This window comes from Anguilla rostrata, chromosome 11 (genome assembly GCF_018555375.3).
Source record: "Anguilla rostrata isolate EN2019 chromosome 11, ASM1855537v3, whole genome shotgun sequence".
NCBI classification, from domain to species: Eukaryota; Metazoa; Chordata; class Actinopteri; order Anguilliformes; family Anguillidae; genus Anguilla; species Anguilla rostrata.
In genome coordinates, this window is record NC_057943.1 from 18,378,822 (window position 1) to 18,402,796 (window position 23,975).

At 40.3% G+C, this 23,975-nt stretch overlaps 3 protein-coding genes across 6 annotated transcripts; all 3 read right to left on the reverse strand.

The window, feature by feature from the left end:
• Nucleotides 1-1,538: 1,538 nt before the first annotated feature.
• Nucleotides 1,539-6,179, reverse strand: LOC135234182 (uncharacterized protein SCO4629-like). Its single transcript, XM_064298508.1, has 6 exons — nucleotides 3,876-6,179; nucleotides 3,428-3,516; nucleotides 3,037-3,160; nucleotides 2,755-2,907; nucleotides 2,017-2,199; nucleotides 1,539-1,778 (listed from the first exon to the last, which is right to left on the reverse strand). Exons 2-6 carry the CDS (start codon nucleotides 3,503-3,505, stop codon nucleotides 1,660-1,662), a joined length of 657 nt encoding a protein of 218 aa, XP_064154578.1. The 5' UTR covers nucleotides 3,506-3,516; nucleotides 3,876-6,179; the 3' UTR covers nucleotides 1,539-1,659.
• Nucleotides 6,180-6,301: 122 nt separating this feature from the next.
• Nucleotides 6,302-11,210, reverse strand: mtg2 (mitochondrial ribosome-associated GTPase 2). Its single transcript, XM_064298506.1, has 6 exons — nucleotides 10,293-11,210; nucleotides 9,844-9,991; nucleotides 9,098-9,213; nucleotides 8,780-8,998; nucleotides 7,162-7,300; nucleotides 6,302-6,903 (listed from the first exon to the last, which is right to left on the reverse strand). Exons 1-6 carry the CDS (start codon nucleotides 10,518-10,520, stop codon nucleotides 6,518-6,520), a joined length of 1,236 nt encoding a protein of 411 aa, XP_064154576.1. The 5' UTR covers nucleotides 10,521-11,210; the 3' UTR covers nucleotides 6,302-6,517.
• A 742-nt stretch (nucleotides 11,211-11,952) lies between these two features.
• LOC135234184 (calcium-responsive transactivator-like) lies at nucleotides 11,953-23,922 on the reverse strand. Of its 4 annotated transcripts, XM_064298513.1 has the most exons (12): nucleotides 23,565-23,921; nucleotides 22,837-22,917; nucleotides 22,135-22,211; nucleotides 21,868-21,952; nucleotides 21,255-21,399; nucleotides 20,719-20,919; nucleotides 18,862-19,026; nucleotides 16,906-17,007; nucleotides 16,466-16,558; nucleotides 16,182-16,301; nucleotides 15,236-15,363; nucleotides 11,953-14,523 (listed from the first exon to the last, which is right to left on the reverse strand). In XM_064298513.1, the coding sequence occupies exons 3-12, from the start codon at nucleotides 22,209-22,211 to the stop codon at nucleotides 14,497-14,499; spliced, it is 1,143 nt and encodes a 380-aa protein (XP_064154583.1). In that variant the 5' UTR covers nucleotides 22,837-22,917; nucleotides 23,565-23,921; the 3' UTR covers nucleotides 11,953-14,496. The 4 variants fall into 4 exon arrangements, with proteins under 4 accessions (XP_064154583.1, XP_064154582.1, XP_064154581.1 ...); XM_064298512.1 differs by lacking the exon at nucleotides 22,837-22,917 and having other exon boundaries at nucleotides 18,862-18,981; nucleotides 23,565-23,922; XM_064298511.1 differs by lacking the exon at nucleotides 22,837-22,917.
• Nucleotides 23,923-23,975: the final 53 nt, after the last annotated feature.

Here is a 23,975-nt window from a genome sequence, read left to right on the forward strand (position 1 = left end):
ATAGTCCCCCCCACAAGGGTACCTGGACAATGGGCTGCTCAGCTGTTTCTCGGCCTGCTATGTATCTCTGCATCATTAGCTAACACACAAGAAAGCTAACAGAAGCTATTACTAATTGCACATTCACATAGTAAATTATAAGGCTGATGAAATAAAAAAGACAGTAATAAGAAGACATACATGCTTGTTATGTTCCTAATGATGCACAATTAATATAAATAGATAATGACAGGAACAGGCCTACACCTGGTGGTGTGAATGTTCCTAATTGTTGGAACACATCTGTTTGCACTTTAGAAACATATCACACTCTCCCTGAAGGGATCACCACTATTTAAATCCAGTGTTTCTTTACTGTGGTTGTCCTGATGAAGGCCCGTTTTGAGTTGAAACATCGTCTCTCTATACATTACATTTACAACATTGAGAGCATAATAAGTGTGCATGTTTTCTTATTACTACTTGTGATCGAACAACAAAGCTTTCTTTATGAATTGTTAGATACTGGACATAGAGTCAAATGTATAGTCAGACATGTTTGCGTTTTATAAAATTAAATAAAAGCATTTTTTTTTTAATGTATGCTTTTGCATTACACTATTCCATGCCACAGATGACTCATCTCTTCAGTGTATTTTCAGTGCCCATTACCTCAGACGGTTCTTTCATTCTGACAGGAAAGGATCTTTAGTAATTGTTATGACTTCAGGACATTTAATCATATGAAAAAGATTATTTTTTTGATAAACTCTTGCTTTAAGAAATCAGTCATGAATGATAATGAGTCCAATGCATCCATACAGAAATCAGAACACCTGCTGTTAATAGACGCAGACCATAATTCTTTACTACACTGGACATACTGCACTTACACCACACCCGGTTCTTAACCCAAGTCATAGTTCCAAAAAGGGGAAGCTGCGTGCATAGAGGCCTTTCAGCGTGAGTCTTGTGCCTAGGGCAGATACGTCATTCTAATATATGCAACTGTCTTCACTTTGCAGTTAAACTAGTATGGCTTGCTTTTTTGTGTTATGTCCTCCGGGGAGAAAACAAATCAGGTTTAACAGTTCATGTGCTGTCAACGATCAGAAGACCCTGCCTTAGAATAAAGTTGATTTTGGAATTTAGAAAATGATCTGTATTTACATTAGAGATCTTATCACATAAGACACCTTGGAAAGTATGATTTATGACACACCATTGTGCACTCAATTGTTCTAATAAGGATAAAACTACCACCCGCTGAAACTGATTAAAAACCTGTGGTTACCTTAACACATTCATATAAAAAAGTACTCTTCTTAGAGTAAATTGATATAGCAAGCACACCAGGCTGCATCTGGGTAGCTTATGCATTTTACATAATGCTAAGCTATCGATATTCATATTGTCTGAAATGGGAATTACAGCGAGGGAATTATTTTGACAAAAACAATACTGAATGAAGAGAGAGGAACTGAAATGAAACTAGATCGCCTCCCAGTTAATGATGCTTGAATTAGGTTATAATGAATTAACAACACGTTCGAGTGAAAGAAACATCAAAGACGTCGGTGTCAAGACCATTTTACTTATGAACACAGCCTTTGGACAATATTATTAACAAGAAGGATTCTCTAAAGTGTAGATGGATTTCGTTTAAAATGTAACGTTGCCTTATTTTGGACTATATCCAGCATTCAGGAACCACTGATAAGCTGCAAGCGCCTCAAGTGAGATTTCCTGCTCAACCTGGAAGCCTTTCTTTGGATAGTCTCGGATTCTCTCAATGACACCTGAAAGGTAAATCACAACCACACGAGTCAGGGTGCATGTAATGGATCGTTGAATCAAAATGTAAAAAAAAGCTATCAATCTGCAACCACATGAAAATAACAATCATAACTGTAGAAATACAAAAATAAATAGCACAATCCGTCGAGTAAACAGACTATCACACAAGCAGAAAAAGAGCGACGATGAAAGCTAAGGAGCGATGTTGGGGTCAGGCCGAACAGCCACAGAGTGGAATACCTAGCATGTATCCAATAAGGTCGCTGGCGGTGCCCACCGTGGGGTGGGGGTACTGGGCAAGGTCAGTGAAGGGGGAGGTGACGATGGCGCGGGTGTTCTCCTGATCTCCAGGCCACTGGCGCAAGAAGGTGGCCAACACGCGGCGCTCCATGAATGGCTGCTGGACTAGGATAACCCTGTCGACTGAGACACATCCACCCACATAGCAACATTTCATTGTTTTTTATTTTGTTGTTTTGCTGTCATGAGAAATATGAAAGATGTTACACAGCACACAATCCATCTTCACATAATGCCCTCGAATGCAAAGATCAAATTATTTACTCATGTGTCGTGTGTGAACAGTATAGGCTGTACAAATGAGAAAGCCAAAGGGTGCATCCTCTAGATCAGAGTACAATGCCGCTTTGAACAGTTGGCATTTCATGGTTCACTAATCCCTCTGGTGGCAGACTAATATTATAGCAATATTTAGAATTTTGCCAGTGTGCTCAAGAAAACCTTTTATCTCCTGAACCGATGGGGGAAAGAAATCTTAAAACAGGAATATTTATTTTAATTTAAAATGAGTAGTACAAATGCAAAAAAACTGCAGAAGAACAGAAGGGCAATGTTGTATAGTTACGGTGTAGAATAAGTTTGACAGGAGTATTATACTGTGCCAGCTAAACTCCAGCAACTTTAGTGTCAACTAAAAGATAGATTCACTCATCCTCCCCCTTTGACTGCGGTAGACACCTGGAACAAGGTTGTCCTTAAGGACCTGGTAAGAAAAGCGGATGTTTTCTCCAGTGTTGGTGGCCTCAGTCTCTAGCAGAATCCTCTCTCTTGGAACCCCCATTTTTAGTGCAATTTCCAGGAAGACTTGAGCTTCTGGGTGCTGCCAGACACCTGTGAGACATTTGGTGGAACGTTACTAGGGCAGGCGGCGACATTAGTGATAGAAAAACACTGACTGACGATGACGTTCAGATGTTAATGCCGTGATGTGAGGGCTTTGTGTCATCTCATTGGCTTCACCTGCAGTCTGGTTGCCCAGGTAACCTGTAAAGAGCAGCCAGGGGGCCCACCCCTCCAGGAAGAGTGTAGCTGCTCTCTCTGCTACACGCAGGTCATGACAGCCCAGGCCAATTATAACATCACTCTGAGAAAAAGAGTAATTATCAGGAGTTAGCTAATGTCAACATTACATTTCTCTTTGGTTCAGTAAAGGCTCCACTTTAAGTAACAGAGCTGAAATATCATAACCAAAATGGAAATCTCAATGACAAGACAGCTTGACAATTAAAAGAGATACAATTAAACACTTCTTGCCCTCTCTTTCTCACACACACACACACACACACACACAGGCACACTCACACACACACAGGCACGCACACACACGCACAAGCAATACGAGAGGTCTCACCTTTTCAAGCGGCTGGTGAAGATGCAAGTAGTCCCACAGTGCCTGAGTCGATTTCTTACACTCATCATCCATTTCCATTACATGACCGCCTGAAGGACAGTAAATCAGACACATGTTAGACACCACAGTGAGGGCAGCCATCACTCAGCGTGCTGTTTCACCTAAATCCCAGTCTGGCTGGTGCTGCTGTGACCTCCTGCTGCTGGAGAACATCTCTACAATGACTACCAGAGGGTGTTTAAAGAATTTGTTTTTCATTTTGATATAAATACACAGTATTATATTTAAGCACCAACTTGGTTTCATAAACTCATACACTCAGCAAGTAAGCAAAAAAGTAAAGGATTTCAGATAACACCCATCTGTAGCCTCATATTTATAGGAAGTCAGCTCCTTCGTATGCCCAAAGGCCCACTAAATTTCAGTTTCACAGCAGAGAACATCTCACTGGAGGCCTTTTACTCTGCAGTACACTGCCAGGCTGCCAGGTCCTCTTTCCCCTCCTCCACAGCAGGGGCACAAGAGAAAGCATTAAAAATACTATTTATCCCAGTGCTATTAGCATCGCTTTCACCAGCTTTCATCTTCGATATAAAACACACACAACAGTCACTTCAGCCTGCGCGTGGCCTCATGCATCGTGACATTATCTCCGACCTCCGTCAGCATCCCGTCCTCTCCACTTACCACTTACTGTAACTGGCCAGGCTTGGTGCTGAGAGCAGCAGTTCTGTCCTAGATTAGCACTGCGAGGCAGAGCCACAGACGAGACATGACCAGAGGCCTTTAGGAGCGCTCTACTGACTGCGCTAGCTGCTGCTGCACTGATGCCTGTTTGCCCAGCAGTGACTGCGTGCCTCTCTTTTGTTTGTCACCCCTGTTCTGTCATCTGACTCTACTCCAGCACAACATAAGGTGGCCTATATCTCATGGTTCATCTGACGGACCTGTATTGGCAGTATGGAGGTCCAGTCAGAAAGAGAGTGTGTGTAAATGTCTGTTATTGCAGGCAGCCCTAAGCATATTTATGTAATTTTGTAACCCTCTCAGACCAGTTGGGTTGGGCATAGCTGTCAGATAGTGTGTACATACAGAGTGGGTTGTAAATAACCCATCAAAAACTAGTTTTTCATCAGATGGTATCATTTGAAAAACCTTGACTGCTGGAAAAAAACAAAAACAAATATCCACCCTTTAAGACCAATAAGGAGATGGCAAAGACAGAATGAGGGAACTGCACTCAGGCAAGCCATAATGGAAACAACCACTCCAGTTGGGTTCCAGCTTTGTAGGCATATGAGATGGTGAGGTTGCAAGGTAGGAAAATAGAAAATAAATGCATGAACGTGAAGCAAATGTATAAATATCCAACCTCAGGCACCAGATATTCTAAAGAGGTACAATGAGGCTAGGGACACTGAACACTGAGCAAATGGATACTGAGCATGGTCAGTCATAGCTTTGACCTTGTAGACAACAGCTGGATGGAAGACTAAAGAGATGCAGAACATGTCTGTCAAAGTGTGTGTTGGACCTTCCGCATTTCAAAATTATGATGGTTGAGGCCCCTAAGAAAAATGGTCTTAAATTATTAATTTTTTCATAATTTGCTATATTGAGTTTGAAAAACATTTTTTTGCGTGATCACATTTTTATAGCAGCTACATATTTGTCCATTGAAGTAGACAAGACAGTAGGCTAATATAAGGATTAAAGAAAAACTTCAATTCAGCCCATTTTACTTAAAAGAAAAAACTTGATTATTCTAACTTATTTCAGATCTGAAGTTTAGGTAGAAAAAATACAAGGCCACCAACAATGTGTATATGTCTTCACTTAGCCTAGTTAGCTGACTAGTAATGAAGTAAATGATACCAATAATTATGGTCATATGAGTTTTTAAATATTTTTAAATTATTTTTTCATACCCTCGTGTCAACTTAACATTTACAGTATGCCTCTGTCTGTGTTGGAGTCAGCGTGTCTCAAATGGTTTTGAACTCTTATAAAATTAACTAATGTGCTTTTACAAATCCTACCTCATAAAGGGTCTATGATGTCATCAGTACTAGAACATGCATGGCGACTGTCATTTATTCCATACTATTTAAATGTTTTGTGACTTGTTTTTTTTTATTTTTTTTTATTCTCATTGTAACAGTCACAAGAGTATTCCTTGGGAGAGGGCAGATTCAGTTTTTCGCTTCAAAGTATTCGCTCTTCTGCATGCATGCAATTGCACATCAAAACAGGGCCAATAGAAAACATACACTTAACTATCCCTTTAAGTAAGGAAAGTAAGAAAGGCTCAAGAGCTTTGTCTCGGCCATTAGGCCCAGTTTCTTTATCCAGACCAATCCCCCTCTGTCTTACATTTCAGTTCATAATAATCCATTGGCCACTCTACAATTATCAGTTCATTCAGCAGATGCAACATATGGCTGATTCTGTGACAATGAGCTTCACTACAACATCTAACCTCCCAATTTTATACTGTGCAAGTTCCATCAAACAATTTCAGGATGTGCAGTTTTGGTTTTCATATGAAAATGTGTAGGAATACCATCAGAATTGCCAAATATGTTTCTACCTTAATTAATAGAAAGGCACTGTGCATGCCAACGTGTAAAGAATGTCTAAAAAGCAGCAATAACCCTCACGTGCAGTGACTAGTAGATATTCTGTAAAGTGCTGGCATGGTAATTTTTTCCATGCCAGAAGTCTGCCATACAACAGTAATGTAGCTTAAAGTATAAATAACACATCATCCCTCGGCAGAACATTTTGAAAAGCGAGGCCAAATGTATGTGATTTCAGAATGCTCTACTGATGCACACACACATATCAAACAGAGAAGACAATGTACGACACCTGCACAGTGTACACGTTTATTCATACACAAAAAAGTGTGTGACTGACCAGACAACTGTATATAAATACAAATCACCAGATGTGTACTAAATTTATTTTAAATTATATTAGCTTAGAATGCATTGTCCATTTCAGTTTCACAAATAATTTATAATAATATATAGCCCCAAGCAGGAGGGAGGGGTCCAAATGGGCAGGCGCTTCCTTCTCCTCTCACAGCTACCCTTCTGAAGTTCCCCCCTCCTCTGCGTGTGGGTGTCCGTCATACAACCACCGCAGGTGCAGGATGAGCTCTTCCACGTTCTGTCCAGTGAGCGCCGACACGGGGATGACCCGCTGAGTCACGTGACCCCTGAGGGCGGCCAGGTTGTCCCGGGCCTCGGGGAGGTCCATCTTGTTGGCCACGATGGCCTGCGGCCGCCGGGACAGCTCTGGCTGGTACTGCTCCAGCTCAAAGCGCAGGTCCTGCAGCTGGACCCAGGGCTCCGGGGCCGACAGGTCCAGCACAAACAGCAGGAAGCGGCAGCGCTCGATGTGCCGCAGGAAGGAGACCCCCAGGCCGCGGTTCATGTGCGCTCCCCTGATGATCCCTGGGATGTCAGCCACTGTCGCCATGGAGACAGGTTAATGGGAATCAAAACAGCAACAAGGGCAAAAACCATAATGAGCACTCGTTAAAAAAAATATCTTGCTCAGCTTTAAATAGTCAGGGATCAGCTAGCCAATAGATTTACTAAATTGAAGAGCTAACCTAAAGCAGAGACTGAAATAACTTTCATTTGTTAATGAAATGTTAAAGCAAAAACCTGATTATTGCAAAGATTATTGCTGTTTCTGAAGTATCTAAAGTCTTATTCTCACACCTGCCACTTGCACATAGTCCTGGTATTGCACAACGCCGACGTGGGGGTTAAGTGTGGTGAAGGGATAAGCTGCCACAGCTGGTTTTGCATTTGAAATGGCTCGTAACAGTGAAGATTTTCCTGCATTCGGAAATCCTACCTGTAGAACAACAAGCACATAACGCAATGAGCATATTAAAAAAATCTATGGTTACTATGAAATTAAATGTAAGCTCTATTAGCAGCGTTCTTCCTGATATCAAAGTCAAATTATACAATTTCTTGATTTGGCTCTATACCCCACAATTTTAGATTTGTAATAAAACAATTCACATGTGGTTAAATTGCACATTATGAGCTTTCACTATGTAGAAATTACAGCACTTTTTATACATAGCCCCCCACCGCATTTCAGGGAATCGTAATGTTTGAGACATTAATGTTATGCAAAGAAAAGTAGTAATGATTAGTGCTTTGTTGCATTTCCGTAACATGCAATGACTGCTCATCTGTGACCCACAGACATCATCAGGTGCTGAGTATCTTCTCTGGCGGGGCTCTGCCAGACCTGTACTGCAGCCTTCAGTCCCTGCTTGCTTCAGGTGCTATTTGCCTTTTCTCTCCAGCATATGAATTTAATGTTCAGTCGGATTCAGATTGAATGAATTATTTTGCCAGTCAAGAATTATCCAGTTCGGTTTTGAAAAACCCCTTGTATGTTTGAGATCAGTATCTTTCTGTAGGATGAAGTGCCATCAAATGGGTTTGGAGGCCTTTAGTTGAACTTGAGCAGTTCAGATTATTCTGTTCTTTCAGCTGCTACAATCAGCAGTTACATCACAAATGAAGACAAGTGAGCAGTACCTGTGGCAGCCATACATGCCCAAACCATAACACACCCACCACCATGTTTCACAGATAAGGTGGGGGGGGGGGGTGCTTTGGATTTTGGACAGTCCCTTTTGGCCTCCACACTTTGCTATTGCCATCACTCTGATAAATGGTCTCATTTGATATGAAATGATATTATCTCGATCTCATTTATCCACATGACCCGTTTCCAGAAATCTGCAGTCTCTTTTAGGTACTTCTTAGCAAACTGTAACCTTACCATCCTGTTTCCATGGTTAACTAGTGATTTGCATCTTGCAGTGCAGCCTCTGTAGTTCTGTTCATGACGTCTTCTGCAGACAGTAGACAGTGACACATCCATGTTTGCCTTTTGAACAGTGCTTCTGATCTGTTGGACAGGTGTTTGGGGTTTTCTTTTTTTATTATGGTGAAAATTCTTCGTTTCTTGACTTTCACTGGCACAAATCTGATCCTCATGTTGACAAATGCCAATAACAGAAAGGCAATCAAAAGCCTAGAATCAAGACTAGATACTGAAAGCTCTTATACCTGCACTAAGGCAGCAATTGACCACACCTGACTAAACAGAAACCCCCGTGAAGCCATTTGTTCCAAACATTATGGTGCCCTGGAAAGGGGGACTACGCATAATAAGGTCTGTAATTTCAACACAATGGAACCAAAATGTATTTTAAAAAATACCCTTAAATAAAAGCTGAGAATGTGCACCTTAACCACATGTGAATTGCAGTAAGAATTGTTACTCGGCTGTTCCCGTCTCTCTCACCAGTCCGGCATGTGCCATGGTACGCAGCTCCAGGTGTAAAACCCGCTGCTGGCCTTCTTCCGCGGGGCTGGTCTGCACTGGTGCACGGTTCTCATTGGAGAGGAAAAAACGGTTCCCCTTGCCCCCAGCTCCACCGTACACGGCGACATACTCCTGGTTGTGACGTGTCAGCTCGGCAACAGTTTTCCCATTCTCCTTAAGGACTGTACCAACAGGTACCTGCGGTGGGCGACACGAAACACAGCCCTTGCTGTGATTCAAGCCCTTGTCGACTTTAAAGCGTCGAGAGGGCGATGGAAAGGAAACATGGACACTCACTCGAATGTAGGTAGTGGCTGCGTTGCGGCCGTAGCAGTTTTTGCTCCCCCCCCGTTCTCCATCTTCCCCACGGTAAACCGGGGTGAGCAATGACAGCGATTTCACTTGCTGGTCAACTGAAAATATGAGGTGGCACAGAAAGCATGTGCAAAAGGAAATCGTGTCCTCCATAAAATGTGTAGTTTAACATCCAGTTGGCAGACTCCACAGCCTCCACATTTTCCATCTTCATTACACGACCATGCACCAAAGTCATCATTTTAATTTTCCTTGCTCACAACAAAATTTGTCCAATAATATACAGATGAATTCCCAAAAATATATTCAATTTGGCACATTCAGAACAAAAGTCACATCTAATGGAACCCCCTGAACACACAACGTGGCAAATGCCCAGAAATTTAATTCTCATTACAACACAACACACATCTTTGGATAAACTTTCATCAGGTCATTTCACAAAAAAATTGGTAGGTAAAATGATATAGGCTAGGCTATGGACAGCTGCTCAAAATATATTTACACAGCATAATTTTTTACGCAACATTTTTGCACTCATGAAATCAACCACTGTGGTTATCTCTAATCCAAATTCTTTTGTAAAATGCACAGAAATCTAACAAATAATTACAATAATGTGTTTTGAAAATACGCAATTTCTTTTCAGTAATAACGCTCATCCACAAACTTAAATGAAGAACTGTCACTTACCTGCACTACATACTAATATAATGTATAAAGAGTACCTTTTATAATAATGCTTCCTCCATCACCTCCATTCCCTCCATCTGGCCCTCCCCATTCTTTCCTGGGTTCACTGTGGAAAGTACAAGCACCCTTGCCACCAGTGCCAGCCACCAGCTTCACTGTGCGGTGATCAACAAAGTAGCGAGTCTGAGGGAGAAAGGCAAAAGTTAACTTATTTAAGTTTGCTAAAATGAGGGAACAGTGTATAAAAAAGACAGCAATTCCTACTCGGTTCACCCGATATGGATGTAAAATTCGGTCTGCACTTTAGTCTCTATTCATGGTTTCATTTCAAATGCAAAGTGCTGGAGAGCAGATACACACAGATATTTACGCACTGCATTATATATATATATATATATATATATATATATATGAAAGCTGTTTACATAGCAACATATGCGAATAAATAAATAAATACTATTATTTGCAGCACTATTGCCCTTACCAGTTTCTTCTCTGAAAGGTCTCTCTTCTTCTGAATTCCCCGAGTCTTGGCGCAGAGCGAGGAATTTGTGGAGAAATAGCTCCCATTCCCTAAGATTGTCCACAGCGTTTTGTGACCGTCGGACACGAATGACTTGACGTGTATTCGTCTCCTGTCAGCCACGGACCACACCATCCGCTTCATTCCTTGTACAATCAATTTTCGTATGCAGTTCGGTGAGTTCAACATTGTGAACGAGTAAATTCAAGTAATCCCAAGCAAATTAGAAAGTATGTCGTATGAGTAGTGACTTAACTAAGGTAAATAAGCTTGGCAGTGGTACCTAGCTAGGTAACTTGTGTACAGTTTCAATGTCGTCATTGGCTTGGAGCTACAGAATAACCTGGCGGGGAAACAGTTCCATTCCAAAGTAACGTTATAGCAATAAACTTAGCCGACTAGCTAGCCAAGGAAAGCAATGCTTTGGCTGGCAACCTAAATTAGCAAGGTAGTTAGCTAGCTACTACTAGTATACTACTGCACAGCTTACTAAATTGTCGGAAACGGACGCCTTCCGCGTCCTGTCACACAGACATGGGACATTTCGAGAGCTAGTATATATCGATCTATGGATTGCTCGATAACTTGTTAACTATATGTTTCTCGCAACGAATAATAAGTTGATATCATTATTGGATATCACGCTAACAGCCTGCTAGCCTCAACTCGCATGGGTCTTGCATGAAACATGCTGGCCCCGGTCAGTGATGCTATCCAACTATCTTTAACTACCTATATACGAGGAAGTTAACTAGGCATTCGCGTGTCTATACATGTACACAAATACATCTAACACTGCTTTAAAAATGTAGCTACTACGATTTACCGGAGTCCGTGAGTATTGAAATCAAAGACTGTGGAAAGTAATGAAACTACGGGGAGCAGTGATGGCCAAATTCGCTACGCCGAAACATGTATTTACGAAACTATAACGGCTTCATCGGCGAGCGAAAATAGTGCATATTCGTTTATTTATTCATTTTCACCAGTATAACCATAAACTGGACACGTGGTATAACCAGATTAAGATTAAGAAGTATATTCAGTTTTGAATGTTAAAATGCATTTTATTTATTTACAATTCAGCCTTTTTTCATATCCTAAAATTGAAACGTGAAGTGCAGTAGGCCTATGTGAAATTCAGAGTCTGTGAGATGTGTCATCTGTTTTGGTGAATCCTTTCAGTTGATTGGTATGTTCAGCAAATTTTCAGTCTGGAATGTAAATTTCTGTGCAGTACTGTTAACAGTTGAATGTGTGCAGTTACTGGGAAATGTTTGTATTTCTGCATTCTGATTGTAATGATTAAACTGGTTTAGTGCAATTTGTTCTTCCATAAATGTATTTTCTCAAATGGAATACAAAACAAAAATCATTTTTTGTTTCAAGCCAGCGTGTGATCTTACCTGGCTGGATGTGACATGAGATTGCGATAGCTACTGGTAGAACTAGGCTATATAATGCATTCTCCATCCTTCAGTGTCTTAGGTATCCTCTTGGTGAGATGGATGGCTTTGCTGTTCTGACTTGTCTCTGTCTGAAAGGCCTTAATACCAAACCATGAAACTTTCTTCTTGTGAGTGCAGTACACACATTCACATAATTTGGAGATTTGCACATATGAAGACACACATAAAATGCGAAACTTTATTTCTCATATTAAACAGTAACCAAAAATAATAAACAATATAGAACAAGCAATGCAGTACAGGTTACTTGCAAATGAAACATTCATATTTGGTCAATGATTTACAGCAGTCGCTCTTTATCATTCACACGCACACAGACACACACACACACACACACCAAATGGTTTACAGTGATTTTTTTTACACTATAACCAAATTTTAAACAGAATACAGATAATATACCCAATTCACAGAAACCAAATCAATTCTAATTGACACGATGTAGTGTAGAGAAAGAAGTCTACGATTGTCACAGAACAGTTGTGTAACATAATAAAGCTGTCTAACAGCCAAGTACATCAATGCTATTTCAAACTCCTTTTGTAACATCAAAATGGTAATGAATTGTGCTGTCTCTTTTGTAGTTCAGATAATTTCAGCACCTGATTTGCATTATTATGGCATTATTACGGTCATTATCACAGCTGATATAATTCATATCGCCTACAGTTACCAGTTTTGCAATACTGGTAGTTATGCTACTTTGATTTATACAAAACAATCACAAAAAACTTCATACTGTACAGTGTCATAGAAACAATAAGGCAAATGCGTTTGTGGAACCTTTGTTTTGAATATGTCTTAACATCTACCAAACAATGAAGCTCCCACCTGTACACTCCCTTATACCTGACAGTACATGCTTTCAGCGAGGACACTGAACAAACCAACCATATTATACTTCAAATAAAATACTTTTAGTAAAAGTATATCAAACTGAAATGCCATATGAACATACCCACACACAAACACACACGCACACACATATACTGTACATACAGAGAAGCAATACACATCAGTCTGAAAAATACACATTCTATAAAAGCATACCCACATGGGGGCAAGCACAGCATGGCCTGGTCTAACCCTTTCATGAGTTTCACTGGCTAAATATTAATACTTTTAAACCAGTGAATCTGCTGGGCACCAAATAAAGTTATTTTATCTTTCTTAATCAAACACATGGAACAGCACCATCCTTAACTTTCCAAAATACTTCTATTAATACCTACTGGTATTTTTGTGATTTCAAACTTTTGAAATAATACATATTAAATATGCCAGTCTAAATGTCAATATGCCAAAAATGCTACTGTAAACTACAACGGAGCATGATAAAGCCAGAAATAAAATATAAAAGCCCATGTAAAATCTGCTCCATGTGTCCCACCTAAAGAGAACAGGATACGAGAGCATAGAAATCCGAAAATCACACGTACATGCATTTCCATATCCATTATTGTGACTGAATGTATTGCACTTGGTGATACAGGTAAAGGTAAGATATTTACAAAGAAATGTTAGAACATCCAGTATGTAGACCTACAGACCTAAAACGTTCCTTTGGTAGTTTTGAAGTCACGTTCTATAAATAATGTTAGCATTTCAAATGGAGAATTAGAGAATAATAATATCATATTGCAACAGAAAGGGCAATGATATTTTTGTACAAAATATATTAAAATAATCTTTAAAGCAAACAGAACAATCCACAGATTAAATAAATTAATATAAATATATAAAATATGTAAAAAGGTAAATAAAAAATAAAATACCATATTTATTCTGTGGATGCATTATAATGTGATCTAAAGAAAACAACCCCACCTAAATAAAAATAGATTTAAGACAAATAAACATAAATCTGGCACACTTGTCTGAGAGATTCCACCCTACACACTAAGAGGATGATATGAATTCTATGAGCTACTGAGCAAGCAAAGAACTCACAGAATAAGGTAGGAGATAACCACATGTAATGTTAGTGGTGCCTGTTGAACAAGACAAGTGGTACATTTGACTAGAGTACCTGAAGCCTTGCTACACACGTGCTATGGCTATGCACATGCATGTAACAAGATCAAGAGTCAACAGCACCACCAACAACAAAGTGTGCCATAGCATTCAATGTGGATTAAACGAATTACACAATTTGAGGCTGTTGGCCATAGCAGTGATCATTGATGAAAAGTGAGACTTGTCAGAGAGTGGCAGCAATACACGGTACAACACCAGCAGCGAAGATTAAAAAACAATATACAATAAACAAATAATGTCATATGATTATTTAAACTCAAAGAAGCTCCCACATCTTTCTTTTTACTTCGATACTGTGACTTATTCCATTGTTGACAGTTTTTTTTTTTTAAATTCAGGATATAATAAACTGCTCCTAATGACTTCATAAACAAATTAGCATATTTGTTTCTCTGTTACAAGAAGAACTGAAAACATGTATGCACACAACATTTCCCTTGTGCTTTCTTTCATCTCAAGAGACATAAAAAGACAACTCTGAACCGGCTTTTAATCAGATTCACACAGTCAAACAGTGAATGAAAGATCAGTGGATTTCATATGGGCTACCCTACTTTCCAACTGTTTAGCGCAAATAAAACAAAGAAAAGAGCTATCAAGCAGTGTACACAAAACTGTTTACTCTTCGATATGCCCAACAGTCATCGACTTCTAGCACCTTATTGCTGGTAGTTTCCATACTGACCCTATAGATGACAAAAGGGCAAGTTTAGCAGTGCATGTGTATCAGCACACAGAAAGTCATTCCGTACTTAACATGAACTACAAAACTGCACACAAATCGGACCTGTTAAATTATTAAATGTAGTACAATGCTAGCACATAAAATAAAAGATAAAGGATGTAATAAGTGTGACAACACCATGTTGTATACAAATAGTACAAATGTACAAATTTATATTCCATTATACCCATATATACATGAATTTATAAATTGTCCACATCTGCTTCTACATATGGCATGTGAAATAAAAATATCAGATTTGTAAACGTTAACCCATTCAAACTCTTCAAATTCTTACTGGTTGTCTTCAGCATTCATTCATCACAGGACATATTTGTTGAGTTTGCTAGCTATTCAAATCACAAAAACATACGCAAGCTTAGTAAAAAATTTTCTTATCGATTAATTTGTAATTATCATCAATTGTTGATTACATAAAAATTGATGGCAAAAACATGTAAAATGGACGTGTTAAGATTGAAACCCTTGTATGCATGTATACATATGTGTGTGTATATGTGTGTAAGTGTGTGTGTGTGTGTGTATGAATGTACGATGTACTCAGTTAAAAAAAAAAAAAAATAATAATAATAATAATTATTATTATTATTATTAATATCAGTTATGAGTACTTTAGTGTTGACAAGGCTTTAGTAAATGACAGTGGTGTGTACCTGCTCGTATGTGTAGGGCCTCTGTGTCTGGCCACCGGCAGCAGCCTGTGATGAGCGGTAGGAGCTGTACTGCTGGCCCTGACCCTGCTGGTAGCCAGAGTACTGGGACGAAGCTCCCTGGGTTGGCCCTGTGAGAGAGCAGACACATTCACAGTACATTAGGCACTCATCAGACACTTACAAAATTAAGTCTACAAGTTTCATTACGAATACAAAGTATAGATGGACCAAAGAGAATGATAATAGATAATAGATAGGCTTTGAGTGTATTAAGTTCATCTACAGTTAGTAAAGTCAGCTAGCCTAATAAACACACTCAAACTATTCACGGTATACCACATCCAGAAAACACAGCAAATTCCAAAGCAATTGCTCAAGTCACTATCCTGGCTTTTTTCATAGACAATCAACAAAGCAAACCTTACTAACTTACAGATACAGTACAATACAGAGAAATTAATCCTGTATGTGAAAAAGGGAGCAAACTATTGAGATTTATGTGTGATTTAATACATAATAATTAAACAATAACTTCACATATATAAATATACTTTGCAGTATGCTATTGGACATATTGGTTGGTTTCTCTGTGTACAAAAAAAAGATCTGTGCAATTTGCACATACTGTACTGACAGTGGTATAGCTGTGCTCTTCTCTGTTCTCATACATTAGTAACATCAGGCAGTAAATTCTATGCAGGTTGCAGCCTTCAAGCCAGAATTTCAGGAGCAAACATTCACCAACAGAATAGTGCCCTGGCTACATACCGGATGAAAAATTGTGTTTATGATCTGAACTTATCATTATAGCCACCAAAAGAGAATAAGTGACTTTCTATCAGTGAATGAAAGTCACTGAAGACCACAGACAACCTCAGATGTGAATCTCATATGTGAACTTCACTGGGAGATCACTGCTGGGCAGGACTCTGGGCTCTCCCCTTACCGTAGGCTTGCTGTTGCCCGCTGTAGTTCTGCTGGGCTGGGTACTGCTGCTGGCTGAAGGGCTGCTGCTGGCTGGAGCCCTGCTGATAAGAGCTCTGCTGTTGGCTGTACTGTGAATTCCCTGTGGGCACAGAGCGCACAAGCACCATTCACTTTATGGCCTGTCAGCCAATGGGAAAGCATGACTGCCACGTAATGGATGGATCGCAGCAAAACAATCACTTCTTGACTACATACACCTAAAGCTGAGTCCAATGTAGCCGTGGGACAAGCAAACACATGTACCTCCTTCGTAGTAATGCTGTGAAGACTCCTCAAAGGACCTTTCATAGCTCTGCTCACTGTAAGAGGACTGTTGGTAGGAGTAATCCCCATGACCTGTAGGGAGACATACAGACAAAAATAACCCCTTAGATCTACCCTTGAAATAATTCTGCAGCATTAACTGTATACGCACACATAGGGGAGTACAAAGCACAGAGTCAGTGTTTCATTCACAAACTGCACCCCACGCCATTGCATGCCGCAAGATATGCAGAAACAGCAACCAGATCTGAAATTTCAGCACACCAGAATATACAGTCAAAGGAGAACTGCAAAACTGACTACATAAACCCACTTGAAAAAGAATGGGAGTTTGGAGGTACTAAAACAACATGGTTTGAGATGACACTGGGGAAGGAGGGTGTGGGATGTGTGTTTAGGATGAAGACTGTGATTATTACCATCAGGGTAATACTGCTGGTTAATTGGCTCGCTGGAGCTCTGACTGTGTCCATACTGCTCGCCGTAGAACTCGTCTTGTCCCATGTACTGCGGTGCTGATCCTGCAAGACAGGCGACACCAGGGTTGGTTAATCGGCTGATTTCACCAATATCCCATTGTGCATACTGCTAACTGTTGGACAAGGAGATGGGGCAGGGGCAGAGTCTACAAATCCCTAGTGTAAAGATTACCCATTGGTGAATGGGGATCATATAATGGTTTAAATCCATTCAAGTTAGAGATCTAATATGGCCACAACCAATGAAATGAAGCTAAGCCTACACTGAATATTTGTTGTAATCTACTGCGACTGGGCAAGAGATAAATATTCTTTCCAAATTTAAATGCTTCACTAATTTCTAATACTGTGTACCAAATAATCTACTGTATATACAATTGTATGAAAATGAAATGAAGTGGTGAGTTAGAAAAACCCATAAACAAATGCAAATTTTAAAAAGACAATGAGAGAGAGAGAGAGAGAGAGAGAGAGAGAGAGAGAGAACATTAATCTTTGGGGATGGTGTGCAGAAACTTCAGATGCTATTTGTTTCCTTCAAATCATTGTGGTAGAGGATAAACTGCTTTCCCCAGCACATTTTTATTTTTATATAAATGCACAAAGCATGCAAAAATATAGGCCTAATTCAGTGGTAACCAAGATTTCAGTCTTTTAGTCTTTTTATTATTGTCATTTTAATCTTGACACCATTGTAAATTAGGGCTCGTTCCCTCAATGTGTCTTCCAAGAATTAAATAAAGGTTGATTGACTGACTGATTGAAACCACCAGACACACAACAATCCATCAGTGATGGTGAAATAATTAATTATTTCTTCAGGCTGTAATTTGATGCCTACTCTTCTTGAGCATACTGCAGTACATTCAATTGACACATTGCACTATTCACTTTCATGCTCATACAGTATATCCGCAGACAGGATTTCCGTCAGAAATAGGCACTACATACAGCGGAACAACACACAGAAAGCCATAAGGCATATACAGATGCAATATGCAAAGTTAATTCAGAACCAAGTGATCTGAATTAATGACAACCAAGAGACTAATCAGGTTCACAGTTGGAGGGGTAAGGGGGGGGGGGGCTTGGGGGCGAGATCCAAGTGAGGGAATGAGCTCTCATGATAATGTGAACCCTGCAGGTCCCAGTAAGGTGTGCATGATGGGGAGCAGACACTATGCACCTGAGAAAATCCCAAACTTCTAGGGTCAGATGTACAAGTAGCTCAACCGTGTACAATGTCCAGGTCCACGCTGAACACACAGCGGCACATTGGGGACTATTTTTGGGTGCCCGCTGACAAAGCTCTGAGTGGTGATTTACAGAGACTGGAACCAGAAGTGACAGCTACAATAAATCTTAACTGGCCTCTTAAAGTCACAGGCAGACCACACAATGGCCTTGTTACTCTGCTGTACTGTATTGCCATTAGAGGTACCAACTAAGGCTGGATATGTTTCCCATCTTGCCTGATAAACACCCATTGCAAAACGAATGCACAACGTGCTTTTCAATACTACCAGCACTTATGCCATACTGTACCTTGTCAAAAGGTCTGAAAACGATCTAGCTACAAGAGGATTTGCTCAATACTGCACCACAGCTTAACAATATTTCTTGTCCTGCCTACCTGTAGTTATATTGCATTACCCACATTAAATTCTGTTCATTTTTATGAACAACTATATTCCTGCATCATCAGCAAGGCCAACTGTGCACCCGAGTTGGATTTTAGGTGGTAATACCATCACCTCAGGCAACAATAAGCTTTCAATAAGCCCTCCTTGTGAGGATGTCTATTGCATATTAATCTAGTCACGCTTCTTCTAGGTTACAGCTTGGCGAGCAGGCTTAGCGTACACCGAAAGCTCATAGGTTGAACCCATCCCTTACCTTGCTGTGAGGGACGGTAGGATCCCATGGGTCTCTGTGCCATCATGCTGTTGCCTTGGTTACCCTGTCCCAGCATCCCCATGGACTGCTGCCCCTGATAGTGCTGGCTCCCCGCTTGAGCTGAGGAGTAATGAGACGTCGCAGCTTGCTGGTGCATCATTGTGACTGGAAGGATTGTGGGAAATAATGCACATTAAAAGAAACGAGCACATTATAAAAAAAGGGCTAAGGGTAGGAATGAGAGCAAAAGAAAAAACCTGAATTCAGCTTAAAAGAACAAAAGCAAGGGGTCTGAACAGAACAAGAAAGGTCAGGCGCCCGTTAGGACTGGCAAGCCAGGGGCCAATGCAGAGAGATAGAGTTAAACACACTAATGGAAGGGGCTACATCCAGGAAATTAACATCATCCCAAGGAGGGGGAGTGGCTTCAGGCTGATGAACTGCATGTGTTTATCGTTTTTAGAGAGTAAAGATTTCAATGTTCAGTTTGTGACTATCAAGGAAAAGTACTTACATACAAGGAAACAGAAAATAAACTAGAATGCAATCAAAATATTTTAAAAGCAAGTGCCCTGTAATGCACTTGGCAAGTCCTCAATACGCCTTCTTATGTTGCCTTTGTTTGGTCTGTTAGACCTAGCATCAGTGTCTAGATAAGTATTAGCAAAATAAATCTTGCAACAATACCAACTACAAAAAAATTATCCTAAATTGAAAGCCTAAAATGTAATTATTTTTATAATGTTTGCCAATACAACTCCAGTCTTAATTTTTTATGTGTATCAAAAGATCCAAAACTTAGCATTTACCCCTCTTTTCTCCTAATTTGGAATGCCCAGGATTTGTGCGTATATACAACATACTTTTAAATACAATGAACCAGAGGTAATGCAGATTCTTGTTTAAAAAGTTGGTATGGAAATTCAGTCAATCAAGAATATTATTGGTGAGAAAGACTGCTTGTGGCAAGTGCATTATCATAGCATTCTGGCTTTTGTGCCACATGCTTACTAGCCAAATTATAAGGACAGAATTATTTTATATTAAGAACATATTCAAAACGTGCAGCCACAAGTTGCAAAGCGAGAACACATGGTAGAAGGGATGCCAGTCCCCTCAACACACACACAAATACACACACACACACACACACAAACACAACAATAAAGAGATGCCAATAACCCTGGCAGTATGTGGAAGGAAATTAGAGTGGCTGAAAGCTACCTGGTGTGAACAGGGAGAAAATGCAAACTCCAATCAGACAGAGCTAGGTTCAAGACCCTGGAGATGTAAGCTGACCGTATGTCCATTGTGCAACTCAGAATAATTTCAGATATTGACAAATATTATAATGGCTGATAATAATAACTCACAACTGCTCTCCTGAACAATCTTGGATAGTTTAAAAAAGAAACTGCCTTTCATAAATGAGAACCACAGAGGACAAAAGGGAGAGCCTGGCATAGAAATGCTGCATATTTGCAACTTTAAACCTGTATGATCAAAAGGTAAAAATGGCAACAGCACTTATTTTGCACAACAAAGCCCTGTTATTGGCTGCTATCCAGTTTTATGAGTACCGCACAATGTTATTTCTAAACTGTGAACAATTAATGCATTCTATCACAGGAATGTCAAGTACAGTATCAGTGTTTCCTACTATATTTCACCCACTGAAATGTCATTGGTAGCTCAAAAACTTGTGTCACTACGATGCACACACATCATGGACCGTGCCACTACAGTACATGTAAGGGGAGCATGTGTACAAATGGATCAGTGAGGACTTGAGTGGACACTACTGCCACTGAATGGAGATGTGTGTGCGATGGTCACATGGCTCTCCGTCTGGCTCACCTTGGTTAGACTGCATGTTGAGGTTGCTGCGGGAGGCGTAGCTACCCATGGACTGGCCCTGGCTCTGCATCTGCATGCCCTGCGAAGATGGCACCGAGTGGCTGTACCCTGTGGCCGAGCCATGACTACTGACTGGCATACTCATGGACGTGGAGGGCAGGGACGTCTGGCCTGATTGCTGCATGGAGGCGTGACTTGGGCCTGACAATACATGCTCACACAGTCAGTGAGCACCCCGGTGCAAAGAACACATTCAGTTCATCAATAAGTTAAAAACAAAGGACTGGAAGAAAATAATGGAAAAACAGCTGGAAGGAGGTAACAAACAAAAGACAATCTGTTCATCTCCCTCTGGTGTCCTGTCTTGTTTCCTTATCATAGACTCACAGACAGAACTATAGAAAGAAGGATGGACAGATCAGCAGGAAGTTAAGATGGACAACAGAGCAGATGGGACAGGCCAGGAGGTAGGCAAACAGGAGCATGGACAAGAAGGGACACGGATGGACAGGCAGACAGACTTGCTGAATGCTCACCGTTGCTCATCTGGCTCTGCATGAGGGAGGTGGGTGGTAGCCCGGTGGCCATGCTGTCATTCAGATTGCTCTGGGAGTGCAGGGACTGGCTGCTCCCACTCTGACCCATCCCCCCTGGGCCCATGTTAATGTTCTGAGTGGGAGGCTGAGGGTGTGGAGGAGGAAGGTGGTAGGGGAGGATACCACAGTTAGGTATTACTCACCAACTAATATATGACACTGTGAAAGACAGTATGCCCCAGGGTAGCCATCTAACCACCTCTGGGCAAAAAGCAAACATCTGCACCAGAGTGGGGTTCTCACTAATGAGCAAGACAATATGAGATGTCTAGCTTGCAGACACAGGTGTAAAATTAACATTAGGAACTGGAGCACATGCTATTTGCTGTAAAATACATTATTGCCCTGACAGAGGGATGAAAAGTCTTGCTTTGACTAAAAGGTAACCCATGTGTAATTAAGGTCTTAAAACCAGCTAAGAGCAAATTGTAACCCCCTTTCTTAAGTAGTACTAAGGAAAGGCCAAAAGAGGGCTCTGGAGTATGCTGAGATGTTTACGTACACACTTGCAAACGCACACCGACACACAAACACACACATGATTTTAACTTACCGCTGGTAACAATGATTGCATGTTTTGATTTGAATCTGCTATTGTAGCCAGATACACCAGGTTTCTGTGTAATATTTGCTGATACCTGTGAAAATACATGTAGAAAACTAGTAAAGGTTACCAGCAACCAATTAGAAGGCAGAAACATAAGATTAATATTTATATTACTGTACCATGCTGAAATGCAAACTAATGACAAAGGCACAGCTACAGAACTGCAGAACGAGAATATTAAACTATTTCTCTATTGTGCCAAAATGTACTCACTGAGTGCATTCCGCCGTTTTCCCTTTGCTCTGATAGTCCATAATGCACTGTATCAGATGATGATTTTCATCCAGCATCTTTTGAGAGAATATTCGTTAAATAATATAAAATCATCGAATATAAAATCATCGTTTCAGGGTTTGTCACAAATGTAGGCCTTCTTGCCGTGTAGTAATAACCTCTTCCACCTTTCGACGTGATCCATTGAAAAACAGAACAAGAAAAAAACTAGCAAATCTAAACCCGAATTCCCCCTATTTGCACTTGCACGGAGCTAGTCAGCCTCGTCTACTTTCCAGACAAAATGATCTGGGTCAGTTGATTCACCCAGTCCCCATAAACTGGTCAGCAGGAGGTTTTGCGCTGAACTGAAAAGAGGACTGATTCCATCTCTGTAGCATATGCACGTCATATTCATTCGTCACATTCACTGATTTCTTTAAATAAAAATATATCGTTAAATTGTCCGCAAAGAATCGAACTGTTTGTTACGAAAACAAAGAATAAAACAGTAGATTTGGTTACACGCAGGTTCGGTATTAATGTTAAGGCGTGCTGTGAAATCACACCTGAGAAAATCGTAGCCAGCCTATGCGTGTGTAATTCACTGTTTTGTTTTCTCTCCCTGCGTGTTAGCTACAGGGGGAACAAAGGTCTGGATGTTCGTAGACAGACGGTCTCTCCCGAGTGACTGCTACACACCTTCCATTATCACACAGCGCAGCGAAGACCATCGGGATGCGCAGACCCAGATTTATAGCCAGCTACCTCCTCAATAATTTTCTGTGGGGGGCATAAAATTGTTTCCATTTTGACCAAGCTCTATTGCAGTTCCAGTTCAACGGCGCAAATAACGTTACAAGGAGGCTACAGAGCCACTTTGCCACGGATACAATGGAGCCAAAAACATTCTCCACAGCATAAATGTCAATTATAGTCTCTTTAAATTCCAAAAGGCACTTGCCGAACCAATAGACTAGAATTTCAGTATTGAATAGATACATTTTAGATTTAATGATTAACGTTCATCAAGAAAGACCTACTTAAATGCTAGCTCCAATTTGTCATTTCATACTGTATACTTATAGTACCCTACTTCATATAAGGCTATATTTAAGGCGTAGTATACAGCCAACTCCACATTTAAAAAAATACAATGTGACTGCCTACTGCCTACTAGATATGATATCACTGTTATTCTGATTATTATTATTATTGAGAATGCACCTGCTAAAAGCCATACCACACGCTTTGTTTAGCGTGTTCTACAGTCTGCCAGTAACCCATAATCGCTGAATTTTACTTTCTCTCAATTGACACATCCACAACCCGACCAGAATAACAACAACAACAACAACAATAATAATAATAACAATAATAATAATAAAAAGCATTCACATTGAAAATCAGGAGGAGGAAAAAACGCATACCTTTTGTATAGTTTGTTGTGTCACCTCCCCTTTACTTCTGGGGCGAGCCGAAGCAAACGCAACAGACATTTTCAGTCTCTATAAATAGCTATATATAAAAAACGCTTCTTTTTAATCTAATATTTTATCAAGCAAGCAACCTCCTATTACATACTAAGGTTTCCAATCCTTTGAAAAGAATAGGGGGGTTTGTAGATTCAAGACCAATCAGACAGGGATTAAATATTTAGCCAAACACCGAACCCTTAAATAGAATTGCATAGTGTTATGATGACTCTGCAACATGAGAAATATTGTACATTGAAAGGTTTTTAACCATAATTAAATATTCGGTGGCAGCCAGATCTACACATGTACGGATGTCATTTTTGGTACAATCCAGTCTGTACCAGTGTATCCTACTACTCTACC